At 37.2% G+C, this 15,846-nt stretch overlaps 2 protein-coding genes across 4 annotated transcripts in view; both read left to right on the top strand.

Annotated features, from left to right (window-relative positions):
• Window positions 1–15,846, top strand: part of LOC136799075 (intraflagellar transport protein 46 homolog) — a 43,161-nt gene that overhangs the window by 14,559 nt on the left and 12,756 nt on the right. For all 3 annotated transcript variants that reach the window (XM_067055754.1, XM_067055757.1, XM_067055755.1), the window contains exons 4-6: window positions 499–683; window positions 1,686–1,760; window positions 3,214–3,307. In XM_067055754.1, coding sequence (XP_066911855.1) covers window positions 499–683; window positions 1,686–1,760; window positions 3,214–3,307 — 354 coding nt within the window. The remainder of the gene's footprint in view (window positions 1–498; window positions 684–1,685; window positions 1,761–3,213; window positions 3,308–15,846) is intronic.
• On the top strand, window positions 4,479–8,893 carry LOC136799074 (interaptin-like). The gene is made up of 3 exons (XM_067055753.1): window positions 4,479–4,834; window positions 5,243–7,611; window positions 8,632–8,893. The coding sequence occupies exons 1-3, from the start codon at window positions 4,652–4,654 to the stop codon at window positions 8,858–8,860; spliced, it is 2,781 nt and encodes a 926-aa protein (XP_066911854.1). The 5' UTR covers window positions 4,479–4,651; the 3' UTR covers window positions 8,861–8,893.

The following is a 15,846-nucleotide window of genomic DNA, read 5'->3' as shown; positions in this document are numbered from 1 at the left end:
TGTATGACTATTCCCTGTCAGCTGAAAAAGCTGCTTGTAGTACACGTCTTTTTTATTTAAGAAACACACACTTTTAAGAAACATGAGGCTCAGAATGCTTAAAAACTAAGAAACATCTAAGAAACATGCTGAGGCTGAGAATGAGAAAACAACATTTTTTAATTCGTTTTGTTTTAAAGAACCCTCCAATCAAGGCAAAGTTCCAGAAAAATACTTACATAACAGTTAAGAAAGTCAGAAAATCAATATAGAAGATAGGAAAGTACCGTAGATTAGTCTATTAGACTATTGTACTATCGACATGTGTCCTTTAAGCTTGACAAAGTTTAGAAACATGTAAGAAACATTTCAGACTCAAAAGGCCGATTTCTTAAGAAACATAGAGGCTGCTTGGTTTAACTAGTTTCTTAAAAATAAAAAAACGTGTAGTATAGATAAATCAGTTTAGTCTACTTTTATCTTCAAAAATCCAATAATATCTTTCTATTCAAAATTCAGCCTGCATCTGGTGGAGCCAAGCCACCAGCTGGAGGTATGGGTCCGCTGAGTGGTGGTAGCCGGCCACCACCAGGAGGTCATGTGATCCAGGCTAGTGATGACGATGACGAGGAAGATGATGACGAAGAGGAAGATGAAGATGAGAGCAGCGATGATGATGGAAAAGGTGGCAAGAATCATGAAGGGTAATTCGTTGTTTATACCATCGATATTTTAATTTTTGAATAGTACTTAAGCTCATAGAGGGTTCTCTCTCAAGAAAAACAACATTAAGCTCCTGCTATTATATATTGTACATTCAATACGTTTTTTTTCATACACGGGTTTCGCTTGTTTTTGATGAACGGCAAGAGCCGTTAGTTTACCGTCGTACGTTTCCTAGTTACCATCGGTACTATTAATCTTAAAAATACGTTTTATATGTAAGAAAAAACTATGTAAGTAAGATATAAGAATATCCGAAGGCTTCAAATGTTTTGAGTTGTTATCATAAAAACACGTCGTAAGCTCATAGAAGTCTCCCTAAAAAAGAAGTTTAAGCGACTGTTATATTTCATTTTGTACAATTAATACTTTTGATCCTTACGGTACTCGTTTTTTAAACAAGAACACAATATATAAGAACAACAGGCTTCGGGACCTAGAAACTGGAAGATATTTTAAGCAAATTTCAAGTCTTTGTAGGCTCTATAACATAGGGTAAAGAACCATGAAGGCTCTCTAAAGCAATACTGTTGTTAAAAACACTTAAAAATCAGACATACTTTCGAGGACTCAGTCAATAGCTATAAGATATATAAGTGAAATTAAGCCCTTCTCCCTCACTCCCAGTTGCTGCATGACGGCCGTACAAACTGAATATTTTAATTCGAGGATTATGACGTGGTCCTAATCTACTACATGTTATTCGAATGCTTTAACAGTGACACTTGAACTATATTACGCTTAAATGGTGTCACGTCAAACACGAAGCACTGATTTTTTTCAAAATTCTCAAGCTATGGGTTTTAAATCGACCGTGCACACACTTTATCAAACGAGGCACACTATGCGCGCAATTGTTAGAACACACAAGTTTTCTAGCATCTAAATGGTATTTTTATCTCGATCCTTCATCCAATATATATATAAGTTTTACTATATATTTACTGTATTTTAATTGTTTTGTGACTTCTTCTTTTTTTCAGTACTTATGATCCAGCAGAGTACGAACATTTACCGGTCAGTCAAGAAATCCGTGAACTTTTCCAATACATCACAAGGTAAGAATTCAATGGATCTTCCTCACAGATTTCTGCAAGGTCTGAAGGGCTTTTCCAATCAAAAAAAAGTGAACATCGCAAATATATTTTGTTGCTTTTGTTTTAAAAAACCCGCGAAGCTTCTGATTGGTCATGTGACCTAGGTAGGATCTCCTACTTAACCACAGCACACTTTCAGCCAAAGCACTATATTATCTAGCCCTTCGGGCTTTACAGAAATCTGTGGTCTTCCCAAAAACTCGTTGTGGCGAAACTTCAATTTGAATATTTGATAAAAATGTTCCGGCATAGAAAAAGTCTGCGGTGGAAACTCTGATTACTTCTATCGAATGAATTTTCGCGGATTTATTTTTGCGTTTTCGTGAAAAATTTGTCATTTTCGCGAAAATAAAACTAGAAAAATCACATGAGATCCCTAACTCGCGAAATTAAATCCATGCAAAATTTCCAAAATGCTGACTCACGAAAATAAATCCATAAATTTCGCATTGATTGGCTTACGAAATTGAACATCGCGAAAATTAATCCGAATCAAGGTGAGAATCGTCAGGAAAACAGGCTACTTTCTATCTGCTGATCAGAGACGCCTGCCTTTAAGAGCGTTCACTAATAAGTCCAGTAAATCAGAGATTTGTATCAATATTGGAGGTCTAGAGTTGAAGTTGAAAAGTTTGGTTCGAAAATTCCTTTAAGAAGTGTCTTTAAATCCCCTTAAACTTTCTTTGTGCAATCAACAGGGATAATTTTTTTCAATTCTTTTCCAAGTCCTTCTTCTCTTAGTTATTACTTCCAAGTCCTCTTCCTTCGAGCTCTTCTTTCCAAGTGTGGAATCGGCAAACATGTTTTGAAAAAATATCGAATTTGAAGGAAATAGTCCTGAATGAAGTCAAGTGATCTTTCCAAAATGCGAAACTTTTATCCTGGCATTTGAAATTCCCAAAAATTTCTGCTCACTTCGCTCACAACCAATTCTGTTAATCATGTTCATTCTGAGATTTGACATTCTGATGAATTCATCAATCTGGCCTTTCAAATGACCGTTAAGGAAAAACCAAAAATCTTCCTAATGGTTAAAATGTCTGGGAAATATTGCGTATTTTAGCTAAATTTTCAGGAAAAGTTTTGACATTTTCAGGTAAAAAATCTGGAAAATATGCCTTTTGAGACTAAAAGTCTGGAATTTTCAACTTGGCAAACCTGTAGCAAACCCTGCTTTCCTCACTCATATTTTCTTGCCCTATTCAGGGGTCTGGGCTCCAGGGCCTGAGCTCCACTCTGTTGATTTCTATTCATCTTTCAGTTCATTAACATCGTGTTGGCTCAGTCCCAGTCTCTGTTTTCATTATTTATCAACGATTAGTTTCACAATAAAATCACGCAAAAGATGACGAACATTTCAACTTCAGCAGTCGCTAAGTTTACACTTTTAAGTTTTCTTTCTTTTCTTGTATAGGTACACACCTCAATCGATTGATTTAGATTACAAAATGAAACCGTTTATACCGGATTACATTCCCGCCGTCGGAGATATCGATGCTTTCTTAAAGGTATGTATCCGTCCATCATGAGTTGAATCGCATGAACCTCTCCCGGGGATACTAGAGCGAGTTTATGTAATTGCACTTTTGAGGACAGTAGAGTGACTGAAGCGATTTGGAATAACCTGCAGTTCTGACCCGCAAAATCGAGGACGGTAAAAGTGCTGATTTACCGTCCTCAGCCGGTCAGGATCTAGTCAAATTAGAACCTTACCGTCTCCGACGCAGAAAAACACACTTACATAAACTCGGTTAGGTTTGCGAGATAACGGGTTAATCTGAGGCAAAGTTCCGGGAATGAGAGATAGTGTCTATTTCTCACAATTTTCAGGCGAAATTTTTTTCCAAATTACAAGAAGTTATGACTCTTTGATGGAGTCCATTTTAGGTAATTTGTTTTTTGGGACCTTATAAAAGCTCCCTGATTACCCCCCCCCCAACCTCTCTGTAACTGACCGCAAAAGATTTTGCTACGCCAGAGGTTACCATGTTCTAATTCAATTACATGGTTGCAATGTCTGCCAGAAATGTCTGGAATTAGGTTAAAGTCTGGAAAGTCTGGAATTGGCATACCCGTCTAGAAAAGTCTAGAATTGGCATACATGTCTGGAAAAGAATATAATTTGAAGGAAATAGTCCTGAATGAAGTCTAGTAAACTTTCCGGTTAAAGGAAACTTTTACCCTGGCATTTGAAATTACTAAAAATTTCTGCTCGTTACGCTCGTAATCAAATCTTTAAATCGTGTTCATTCTTAAATTTCTCATTACGTTGTATTCCTCAATCTGGCCTTTCAAATGACGTTAAGAAAAGACTGAAAACCTTCCTAATGGATAAAATGTCTGGAAAATATTGGGTTTTTTGTCAAAATATCTGGAAATTCTCTGATATTTTCAGGTAAAAAATCTGGAAAAACATGGCTTTTTAGACTAAAAGTCTGGAATTTTGAACTTGGTAAACCTGTAGCAACCCTGAATTATATCTTCATAAATATATCACAAAACTTTCCGCGCTGGAAAGGTAAATATATCGGGTACAAGTCGGGAAAACGGGATGAATTGATAAGTTCATACCTTGTTTTTTTCTCATTATTACAACAAAAACAATTCACGTCAGACTAAAAAAAATATTTGACGTCAATTTTTTTTCAAAGAACATTAAATTTATAATAAGCCAAGACGAAAAATGAAAACTTAGAAATTCAGGTTCGATTTGAAAATGGCTTGTGGCGAGATTATGTATTCATAGCAATTGATAATTCTACAAATATTATTGCATTTTGGTTATCAAGAATTAATTGTGAATAATAATAGCTGGTAGTTTTCCATTGGTTTTTACGGAGCGCTGAAGTAATATGGAGCTCACTGCGAGCTCTGGTACAACGCACCAGTCGCAATCTATCTCTGTGGAGGCTTTAGAGGAACAGATGCGTATGGTTCTTTCAAAATATACTACTGGACTTGAGAAACATTTGTCCAGTGAAACATTTGAAGATTCGAACGAGAAAAGTTTGATGTCGGTTGATTCTTTTAAAGAGGTAAGGTTGTTTCGTTTCTTCTTGGTTTTTCTTATTTCTAGTATTCCGTTTTTCATTATTTGATTTATTGGTGTTAGTAATTTGCCACTTACTATCTCTTACTATTACACTACTAAATTTAATTTGATTTAATTGTGTAATCATAGTTTGACTTGCCATTTCTCAACCAATATGCTTCCTAAATCCTAACATATTATAATATATACCGTTGAAAAGATAATTCAGAACACTAATAATTCTCTGGGCAAAAACTAAATTCTAAAAATTTGGAAAAAAATTAAGATGAAATTTGATTTTTGTCTTTTAGAGCGCTACGAACTTCATTTTTGGTATGGTGCTTTAAAGCCTCTTTCCTTACTATATTATGCAATATTATCATTATGTATTAAACAACAATTCTGATTTTAGATTGATATCGAGGAAGTTGACAATACCATCATCAGATTACAAAAGAAGTTTGGCGTGACTGATCAGTCTGTTGACGAGTGTTTTCAACCTCGTGAACTCTCCGAGCAGGAGAGTAGTCCAGTTGATAATGCTCGGATCCAGAAATTAGAGCAACAATTACACGATTCGAGAAAGATAATCGCTATAAAAAATAAACAGTACAATAGAATTGACAAGGATGCTAAAGAAATTGTGCGAGACTATGAAAATCTGAAGAAAAAGATGGTAGCTTATGAAGAGAGACATTGTGTTGTCGAACTTGAGGAGAGAGTGAAAGTTTTGCAGAAAAATCTTCAACTCAAAATCAATGAAGTTAAAAGTCTAGAAAGTGGAATGCAAGATCTACAAAGATTAACTGATAAAGATAGGAATGAACTCACGTCTGTTCAAAAACGTTTACAAGATAAAGAGAGCCAAGTTTCCAGTCTAGTGGCTGCAATGCAGAAACAAAACAAAGATTCCGTACAGCTTTTTCTCAAACAAACCACATTCTTAAATGATCGGAAGACAGCTCTTGGAAACATGGTCATTGAGAGAGAATCCCGTATAAAGGAGTTGGAAGAAGCTTCTGAAAAGCATGAAGCCGAGTTATTCAATCTTATGAAACGCTTAGCAACAGAAACGGAACTCCATAAGAAAGGTCTACAGAAACAACAACAAGATTCATCAGAGTTGATACTTCGGCAAACCACTTTCTTGAATGATCAAAAGTTAGCTCTTGAGAGTGTCATAGAAAAACAAGAAGTTGAACTCACCAAACTTCGCAAGAATTCAGCCATTGTTTCGGATAGAGATGCTCGAATTAAAGAATTGGAAGATATTTTAGGGCAACAGAAAGTCGAATTAGGGAATCTCCAGAAGGTTGACGCTCAAAAGGATGACAAATTTGCAGATGTGGAGAAAATCTCTGAGCAAAGGAAGATCGATATTGAAAAATTGCAGAAGCAAATATCGGAACAAGCAGAACCCAATAAGGATGATCAACAAAAAGTTGAGACGTTAGTAAAGACTTCAGAGCAACAAAAAGTAGCTTTGGCAAATCTCCAGAAACGTTTGAATGAAGCGGTCGAATCTAAAAAGACTTTGATGATGCAAAAAGATCTGAAGATCGCCAACTTGAACAAGACTTTTCAAAGTCAATCGGAAGAGTTGGAAACTATCCGTGACGAGTTTCAAAAAATTATTGACGAGAAAGAAAATAAAGTTGTCAGTTTAGAGAATGCACTTGAAGAACAAAAACAAGATTCAGCGCATTTAGTGCTTCGACATACCACATTGTTCAATAACCAAAAAATGTCTTTGGAGACGACTATCGAAAAACAAAATCAGGATCTTTCCAAGCTTCGGAAAAGTTTAGAGGAAAAATTAGATTGCCAAGATGTCACAGTTAAAGAAAATGATCGTGTTAAAGAATTGCAAAAATTTTCAGAACAGAAGATCGAATTAGCGGAACTTCAAGATTTACTGGTAAAAGAGAAAGGTTCACGTGAGGACGCAGAGGTACTTTCAGAGCGCCACAAAGTGGAAATTGAGAATTTACAAAAGCAGCTAGAAGAAAAAGCAGATCCTCAAAAAGACTTGAAAATCGAAACGTTAGTAAAAACTTCAGAGCAACAAAAAGTAGCTTTGGCAAATCTCCAGAAACGTTTGAATCAAGAAGTTGAATCTAAAAAGACTTTGATGATGCAAAAAGACCTGAAGATCGCCAACTTGAACAAGACTTCTCAAAGCCAATCGGAAAAGCTGGAAACTATCCGTGATGAGTTTCAAAAGATTATTGACGAGAAAGAAAATAAAGTTGTCAGTTTAGAGAATACACTTGAACAACAGAAACAAGATTCAGCGCATTTGGTGCTTCGACATACAACATTGTTCAATAACCAAAAAATGTCTTTGGAGACGACTATCGAAAAACAAAATCAAGATCTTTTCAAACTTCGGAAAAGTTTGGAGGAAAAATCAGATTGCCATAAGGAACTTACCAATACATTAGACGAGAGAGATTCTAAGATTAGACACCTTCAAGGAAACCAGACGCTTATACAAGAACAAATAGACTCCAGCAAAGATTTGTCAAAAAAGTTAGCTTTGTTAGATACTGAGAATGTCCAGCTAAAAGCTGATAAAAAAGCTCTCCAGGAACAACTGAAGAAGTTAAGTTTCCACAGAATGAGTTATAGTGGAGATAGTGGAATTTGTTTGCCCTCCAGACCAAGAGAATCTTCTGGTGAAATGTTGATGAATGGACCGTCACTAGATGTCTTACCGAATGATCATTCGTCTGGTAAAGACATGACTGAAGGATCTTGCCTTGGCTGCGTGGAAATCGTGTAAGTCATTTTATTCTCTTATACTTTCTTTAAAATGTCTAGCAATATGCAGCTTTCAGATTCTGATCTGCGTAATAGGCTAGTGAGGTTAAACGAGACTTTTCTTTTTTTAGCAACAAAAAAAGTAGTAATGGGAGTTCTGAAATCTTGACTCGTTTTGAAACTTGTTTTTAAAGGTTTTGTTTAACCCTTTGAGTGCCAGGGTCTTTTTTTCTAAGTTTTTTTTAAAAAATCGCTAGTTCAAACTTTAAGGGCTTATATCTCCTGATCTAGAAAGAATTAGAAGCTCGTATATAGCTCGTTGGATAGCTTAGAGTCTCCTCTTTCTTTTGGGCGCCTTCGGCGCCGCCCGATTGAGGAAGGGCGTGGTGGGCGGCGGCCAAGGGGGGGGGTTCGTTAGGGGAATTAAAGCAGTCCGCTGCGCGGACCTGACTGAACTGATGGAAAGGTGCCCAGTGGTAAAACTTCAAATCAATTCACTAGAAGACAGAATAAAGTAAAACAGGGCCAAATTTGGAGGTTCTTGGATCACTCGTTGACCAAAAATAGTCAAAAAACGGTCAGAATCTCAAAAAAGTGAATTTTTGTCAATTTTTTGCAATTTTTTGACTTTTTTGCTTAAAATTTCGCTGGAAAGACTCACTTTTGAATTTTTTTTTGCTTGACCATAAAGGACAATCTAATTCCTACGAGTTCGACCAAAAATAACGATTTCTAACTCAAACTGGGCATTACAGGAGGGCTTCGCCCTCCTATATAGCCCATGTCGTATATATACGACATCGGCACTTAAAGGGTTAATATCGTTTGCTTTCTCACCATTTTTAAATTACAAACTTTTTCACATTGAATTGACACGGATGTGGAGCAAGATTGGTTAAAAAGAGAAGGAAAAAAAACAATTTTTTGCTTATTCAGCACGACGAAATCGAACACAAATAACAATAGGAGACAATGGACTGATATATGACATTTGTCGGATATCAAACTCTATATCTTCTGTTTTTTTTTTCTGTTCAGATCTGCAAATACCGATTCCCGCGTTACGCTCAACTCAACCATAATTGAGAATCACAAATCCGGCCCTACAAATCAAGCAAAGAGAGAGGTGGAGGTCAATAACGGTATTGGTCGAAAGATACCACCTCCAGTTGCCGCCCGTCACGGCGCCTCTGCCAAGAAACACTATAAAGCAGATGAAAGCAAAGAACATCGTCCAGCTGTGAAAGAAAGTGAAATCATAGAATAAACATAGAAACAATAAAATTAGCAATTTTTTAACTTAAGCCAGATAATTTTTTATTATATTTAAATTTTATTCTAACATTTTCTTTATTTATATAATAATAAACTGATTCTTATAAAAAAAGCGTGTCTCGTTTGTTTTCCCATGGCTTCCCGTATTAATGCGTAATGTTCTGGAAGCGTAATGACCTTTTTTTTATATTCAATCTATACAAGACGTAGTAGTGTAGTGGTTATAAACCTTGATTACCGTCTGGAAGGTCAGGGTTCGATTCTCACTCGGTGCTATGATCCACTTGGCAAGTGAATGTACCTTCGCCTGGGTCGACCCATGCCTTGTGCGGGGAATAGGGTACCATCACTCTGCATGTGTTGTGGTGACGATACTCATAGGTTCGAAACCTGCGAAATGTATGAGTATGTGTGGTTCGAATATCGTCGTCTATACACCAATAACTCTGTCGTGTCGCGAGCGCAAGGTTAGCAGTGTCTGGTAAGCGTGGTAATTTCCCTATCCTAGGGTAGGTATCTATCCAGGGATAGGGCCCATCCCGGATGATTCGGAGGGTTCACTTCTATCTTTTTTTCTTCTTCTATACAATTTAGTGTATTTGTATATTTTCACCGTCCAACACACAATTTAGTGTATATGGGTTTTAATTTTATTTTGTCATTATATGAAAAACAAAGACTCTATAGAGCATTGAAGGGAGTAAAGTCAATAGGCTTATAGACCTTTAGAAATATAGACCCTTGTGCAAATTTGCAAAAAAAACGAAAAATTAGAACGATTTCGAAGATTTGCAAGCGTTTTCAAAAAGATCGCAAGTCATACAGAATATTTGTTGACATTTCAAAACTAGCATTACCATCATGAGATATAATGGTAGGACTTTTTCACAAGAACATCCAAATTTTTGGATTCTTTCGGATGACTTTTAATATTATGCTCTCATTTTTTGTCCATTTTATTAGGAAATTGGGTGTTTTTAGGGTCCGCAAAGCCTTAAAATATTCTTAACTTGTTCTTAACATTTTTGCCATCGATAGTTTGTTCTTATTAAAAAACGTGAGGCAGGCTTGATGTGAACCAAACAAAATACAAGCACCAAAAATAAAATGTATACCATGTTTATCGTTCTACATCTGCAATTTGAGCTTTACTAAGCTCATTTGACGTCAATCGATTATCAGTCGGATTGAGAGAGAATGACATGTGAGTGAAGGTAGAGAGTTTCTCTAACACCAAACAAATAAACCAAAAACAAAGGTTTGTTTTTCTTTCAGATTCCCATTGCTAACACTAAATTCTTTGGACGTACAGCTGAGTTAACCACTATTCACCAAAGCTTAATGACATCCAACAAACTAGCGGTTTTGATTACTGGGTTTCCAAGACTAGGTAAATCAGAACTCGCTAAAAAATACATTGTAGATTATGGAGATCAGTATGATAATATCCTTTGGATCAATGCTGACAATGTCGGAACAAATTTCACAAGTTTAGCAAACATTCTCAATCTACCAGAGAAAGTTGACTCGAAAATTATTGCACAATCACTTCAAGATTATTTCAAGAACGTGAAAACGCCTTTCGTCTGGGATAATTGCACTGATGTCAGCCAATTATCTGGCGTTCTTAAATATCCTGAATATAACATCATCACAACACCAATAGAACATCGGGCAAATAATTATGAAATCATTCAACTCGATGTTTGGCCAAAGACGGTCGCTTGCAACTTTGTCGATAACGTTACAGATGAGGAAAAATATTTGATTGATAATTTAATCGAACATCTTGACTACCACCCTCTCGCCATCAATCATGCTTTATCTTACATCCAACAATCAAATATTTCCTTGAGACAGTATCTAGATCTGTTAAAGAATCACCAAGCAGATCTCTATATAAAAGATATAAAAGTGTGGTTCTACATCATGGTCTCCAGTCATCTGTCTTTGATTCAATTATACTGACCATACAAAGTATCGAGAAAGATCATCCTACGGCGATGAAACTTCTCAAAGTTCTCGGGATCCTCGATGGTACCTCCATGCATGAGGAAATCGTTAAACGTATTTGCGAAAACCATTTAGAATACGTAGAAGCCGTGAAATCATTGCGCGGTTACTCCATCATCAAAAGTCGATCAAAACAAAGATATGTCTGAAGTCGAGGCTACTTTCTTCACTATGCATTCACTTTACCAGCTTTCCATCAGACACCATATACAACAAAGAAACTTAGAAAGAGAGGTCATTCACCAATGTTACCATATGATCATAGTGTCCTAGTAGGTTGGTCCCCCCCTAGAAAATGGAAAAAAATCCCTCTCCCCCCCTTTTAAATCTCCCCCCTGAGATTTGAAAAAAAAATCCCCTCCCCTAGAAATTTCTTTTTTCAATTTGCTCTTGATGCTTCTGTTCACGTTATCTCTGTTATTACAATGAAAAATTGAAAAAAAGTCTCCACAGAGTGAAATGAAAAGTTAAAAATAAACTGCTAGTGAAAGATAACTTCTAATCAATTTATTTACAAAGCGATAGGCCACACCAGAAAGATTTCCACAGTAGAAAAAAATAATGTCCCCAGATTTTTTCTCCCCCCCTAGACTTTTTGGGGCCATTTTTTTTTTCTCCCCCCCCCTTTGATTACCCCCCCCCCCTAGATTTTTGAAAACCATTTTGCCCCCCCCCCGCTTTTCCTATTTTCTGAAAAAAATGGGCACTATGAGATGGTATCAGGTGGTGAAAATACTCTAGAATACCAGCTTCAATATCAAGAAGGGATGTTTTGGGGTCATCAACTGAAATATCTTTGGCAACAAGAGAAGTATAAGGAATTTTTCATTAAATCGATTGATCATAGAGTCGTATTCATGGAACTATGTCTCAGAAGTGTTGGATATTACAGTTTCACAGATCAAATGTTGGAAGACTGTGACAATGTTTTGAACCTGCAAATAGACAACAATACCCGGTATTGGGTGTATACTTTCGCCATTCGATGGTAAAGAAATATACTTACAGCTCTTGGATGATCTTCGTGACAGAGAATCCTTACAAAGACAATATGGCGGATTTGATACGTAGTGCTATTTATGATATGAAGTAGTATAATACAATATATGATATGATGGCTCAGTCTTACGTTGAAGATCGTTTTAAAGGATTGTTGAGTTATTGTGAAAACACTTCTCATCGGGCGCCAGAAACACAAGCACTTTGTTACAAAGAGAACGGAAGATACGAAGACGCTATTTGTCTACTGAAGCAATTCCCAAAAAATGTTGTTTTTTGTAGCAGTAAAACGCAATTAGCTTGTGCATACATTTTAATCGGATTAGATGACGAAGCATCGAAAATAATCGAAACAATCGAATTCGAGGGTGATCGGATTACTGGGTTATCGTTATCGGAAATCGGCCGTGCGTATTTCGATGTAGGATCATATTATTAATGTCGCATCTTTTTCAGACGGTTATGGGATCGTAAATTTGCACTCCCGTGCTTTACATTTTTTGATAGTATCTGCAAAATGTTGATTTTGAACGATGTTGAAGAAATAGATGACTTAAAAGACTTTTTGTTACACCTCTTAACAATGTGCGACAGTTGGTACACAGGGCACGTGCAATTTCGTATGAGAATATTGTTCCTATGTTGTCTTATTAGGGAAGAAGAACATGGAAAGGCTAATTCGTATGGAAAGGTGATTTGTAAAAATCAAAAGAAAAACCCATCACACAACCACTGTTTCCAAGAGCTTTTACTTTTTGCTAAACATTTGAAGCTGAGTTGGTCACATTGAAAATAGTGGAATTTTACGACAAGGGCTGAATATAGATGAGCAGGGGTTTTTCCAAGCACTAAGCAATGCCTCCGTTTGTACTTGCAAATTGAGTTTTCATCAAAGGCGTAAGCTGTGATATCCAGCCAAATGCTGGATAATAAAGGCTGGGGGTCTGGGGGGCGCCTTGAGCCCCCCATTGGGTCCAGGGCTAGCCCTGGTGGGGGTTCAGGGGGCGAAGCCCCCGTAAGCTGAGCATAATTTGGCCTTAACTGGCACTTTAAAACGGTTAAAAGTGAATGAATTTCTAGAATTTAGCGATGAACAAAATGAATTTTAACAAATTTAATAAAACTGTATAAAATGGTGTAACTAATGGTACAGAACTGCCCAAATGATAAAAAAACTCTACTAGAATTAGAAAAAAGTTACAAAAATAAAGAAGAAGAAGTGGATGTATTTTTTATGTATTTTGCACTTTTAGCATTATAGAACTAAGTTCTTTACCTTCAAAAAAGTTTTTCAAAAGAAACTCAAAAGGTCTCACTATCCAGCTCTTAAGTGAGGAGGATGATGAACTAATTTCATCTTTTAAAAAAATAAAAAATAAAACAACAAATGATATATATCTAGAGCTAATTTTAGCAAAATGGGGGATAAAAGAAATGCCAAAAAAGGAAGTGGTGCCTCTAAACCAGAACACTACTTTACTTGAACGTACTAATGAAAAATATAGATATGTACAAATGAAAAACGATAAGAAACTTTCAGACTAGAAAATAAGTTCCAATTTAACTTTCTATTTTTTACTCCTGGAACGCTGCGGGCAGAACGGATGGCCCAGAAGTAGGTGAACGATAAGGGAAACCAGTGTATTAAGTTTTGGCATTTGTTTATTGGCTAACCACTCCTATACAAGTAATTTTGGGGATAAAATATTTCCCATATTTGACAATAATTATAATGTATAAGATGGCCGCCTGCAACCACGCTCGCAAGCCTTGAAGGGAGGGAGGGAGGTAAAAAAAATAATTTTCTCTGTCTTCACTGTAAGATGAGCTTCTTTGCGAATGGAAGACCAGTGCTCGAAGTCATAGCTCTAAACCACCTATAGATTCTACCGAAAGGAGCAAAAGCGACGGTGGCGTACTATGGGCGGACGGCCCACCAAACCACTCTAGCTAGATACGCTAAAGGGCGTGGCGTCGTAACAAAATAAAAGTTAAACTAAAACTTAACCTCTTAAATTACCATTTAACTTTCTATTTTTTACTCCTGGAACGCTGCGGGCAGAACGGATGGCCCAGAAGTAGGTGAACGATAAGGGAAACCAGTGTATTAAGTTTTGGCATTTGTTTATTGGCTAACCACTCCTATACAAGTAATTTTGGGGATAAAATATTTCCCAACCGAAGGTATCCCCAAATTATACTTTCGTCGCGCCTTAACGGTTGCAGGAAGACGCGCGTACCTACAAATTTAAAAATTTTCTATTAGTAAAAGTAGATAAGCCTATAAAAGGTATATCGTAACAATATAAAATATCAACCAGTAGAAAACTCACTAAATATAAACATAAGATGGAATGTGATAACAAATTCAATTATCTTAACTATTTCACGTCTACATCACACAAAGAAAAATAAGACAACAATGTGCACCCGACAGGAAGCCCACCACCAGCCGGGTAAGTGCCGGACTGTGTACCGGATCCGACTTCCTAAACGATGAATAAACCCAGAATCGGCGGGTTTTCGCAACCAGCCGGGTTGCCCAGACTCAAGGCCTGGCCCCTCATCACCGTGCACAGCCTAATAGCTACAGGAAACTGTCCATCGCGCGTAATTCGTGTGGGACAAAATCTCTTGCTGTATGAAATGGAAAACACAAAGCCTAAAACAACGCTATGGACAGTTTCCCGACCGTATCATCCTCGCAGCTGAGAAACTCCTGTCCGTACAGCCGGTCCGGCAGGAGAATCTATCACAACCTTGTGCATACTGAAACTTAAGAGAGATCCGCCACCAGCCGGGAAGGAGCCGGACTTTGTTCCGAATCTGATCTCCTTATCACGATGGGTTTGCTTCAGAATCAGCGGATTTTCGCAACCAGCCGGGTTGCCCAGACAGCCGGCCTGGATCCTCACAACTTGCACTACGAACACTTACACTAACATCCTCGCTGCTGAGAGACTCCTAACCGTACAGCCGGTTCGGTAGGAGAATCTATCACAACCGTGTGCGCCCGAAAACTGAGGAGGTCCGCCACCAGCCGGGATAAAGCCGGACTTTGTTCCGAATCTGACCTCCCTATCGAGATGAATTGCCTAGAATCGTCGGATTTTCGCAACCAGCCGGGTTGCCCAGACAGCCGGTCTGGATCCTCACAACTTGCACTACGAACATTTACACTAACATCCTCGCTGCTGAGAGACTCCTAGCCGTACAGCCGGTCCGGTAGGAGAATCTATCACAACTGCAATTACGAGCCCTTTATTGAAAGGGAAAACGGAATATTTGGATACCCAAAGTTGCTCATTGTTATCAATTCTAGCCATTAATTATGAAAAACTTGTTATTGGTAGTACCTCCTTTACAGTTCACTCCATCCTTGCCCATTCTACAACATGCTAGCCAATTGAGGGGTACCAAATATCTTTTCTTCATAACTTAAAAATTCTTGCCTTCTTCCCAAGTCTTGACCAACCATCTGTACAACTGATGCTCTACGTGTGATAATGACTCAATGTAAACATAACTCTTTCTTGGAAAATTTTGTAGCAAAAGAACATGTAATAGAAAATGAATTATTATTTTATATACCGATTTTATATTAAACCTAAATCTATCAAAGGCCATGAAAAAACTATATTAAACTTGCCCTTATCTGCAGCATGAGCCGTTTATAACTTTACAGTCTTGTTATAACAGGCTATTCAAGTCATCTAATCAATGCCCTTCAATGATCCTACTTTGTATTACTCCAAATCTACCTTTGTCAGCCGACTAACAGAGACACTTCAGTCTATAATAGTTATGTGAAATAATATTTTAAACTCAAATTAGAAAAAGCTAGTGTAAATCAATATAAATGCCGCAGAGACAGACTTTTTTGACGTGCACCATCTGTGTACCACCTTGCCTAGGTGTATTATTGACAGGAAGAACTTTAAAATGTTCAGGTTTCGTGCTTGATTA

The sequence above is a fragment of the Clytia hemisphaerica genome, unplaced genomic scaffold (assembly GCF_902728285.1).
Source record: "Clytia hemisphaerica strain Z4C2 unplaced genomic scaffold, Clytia hemisphaerica genome assembly, whole genome shotgun sequence".
Lineage (NCBI taxonomy): Eukaryota > Metazoa > Cnidaria > Hydrozoa > Leptothecata > Clytiidae > Clytia > Clytia hemisphaerica.
This window is presented reverse-complemented; position numbering and strand designations above follow the sequence as displayed.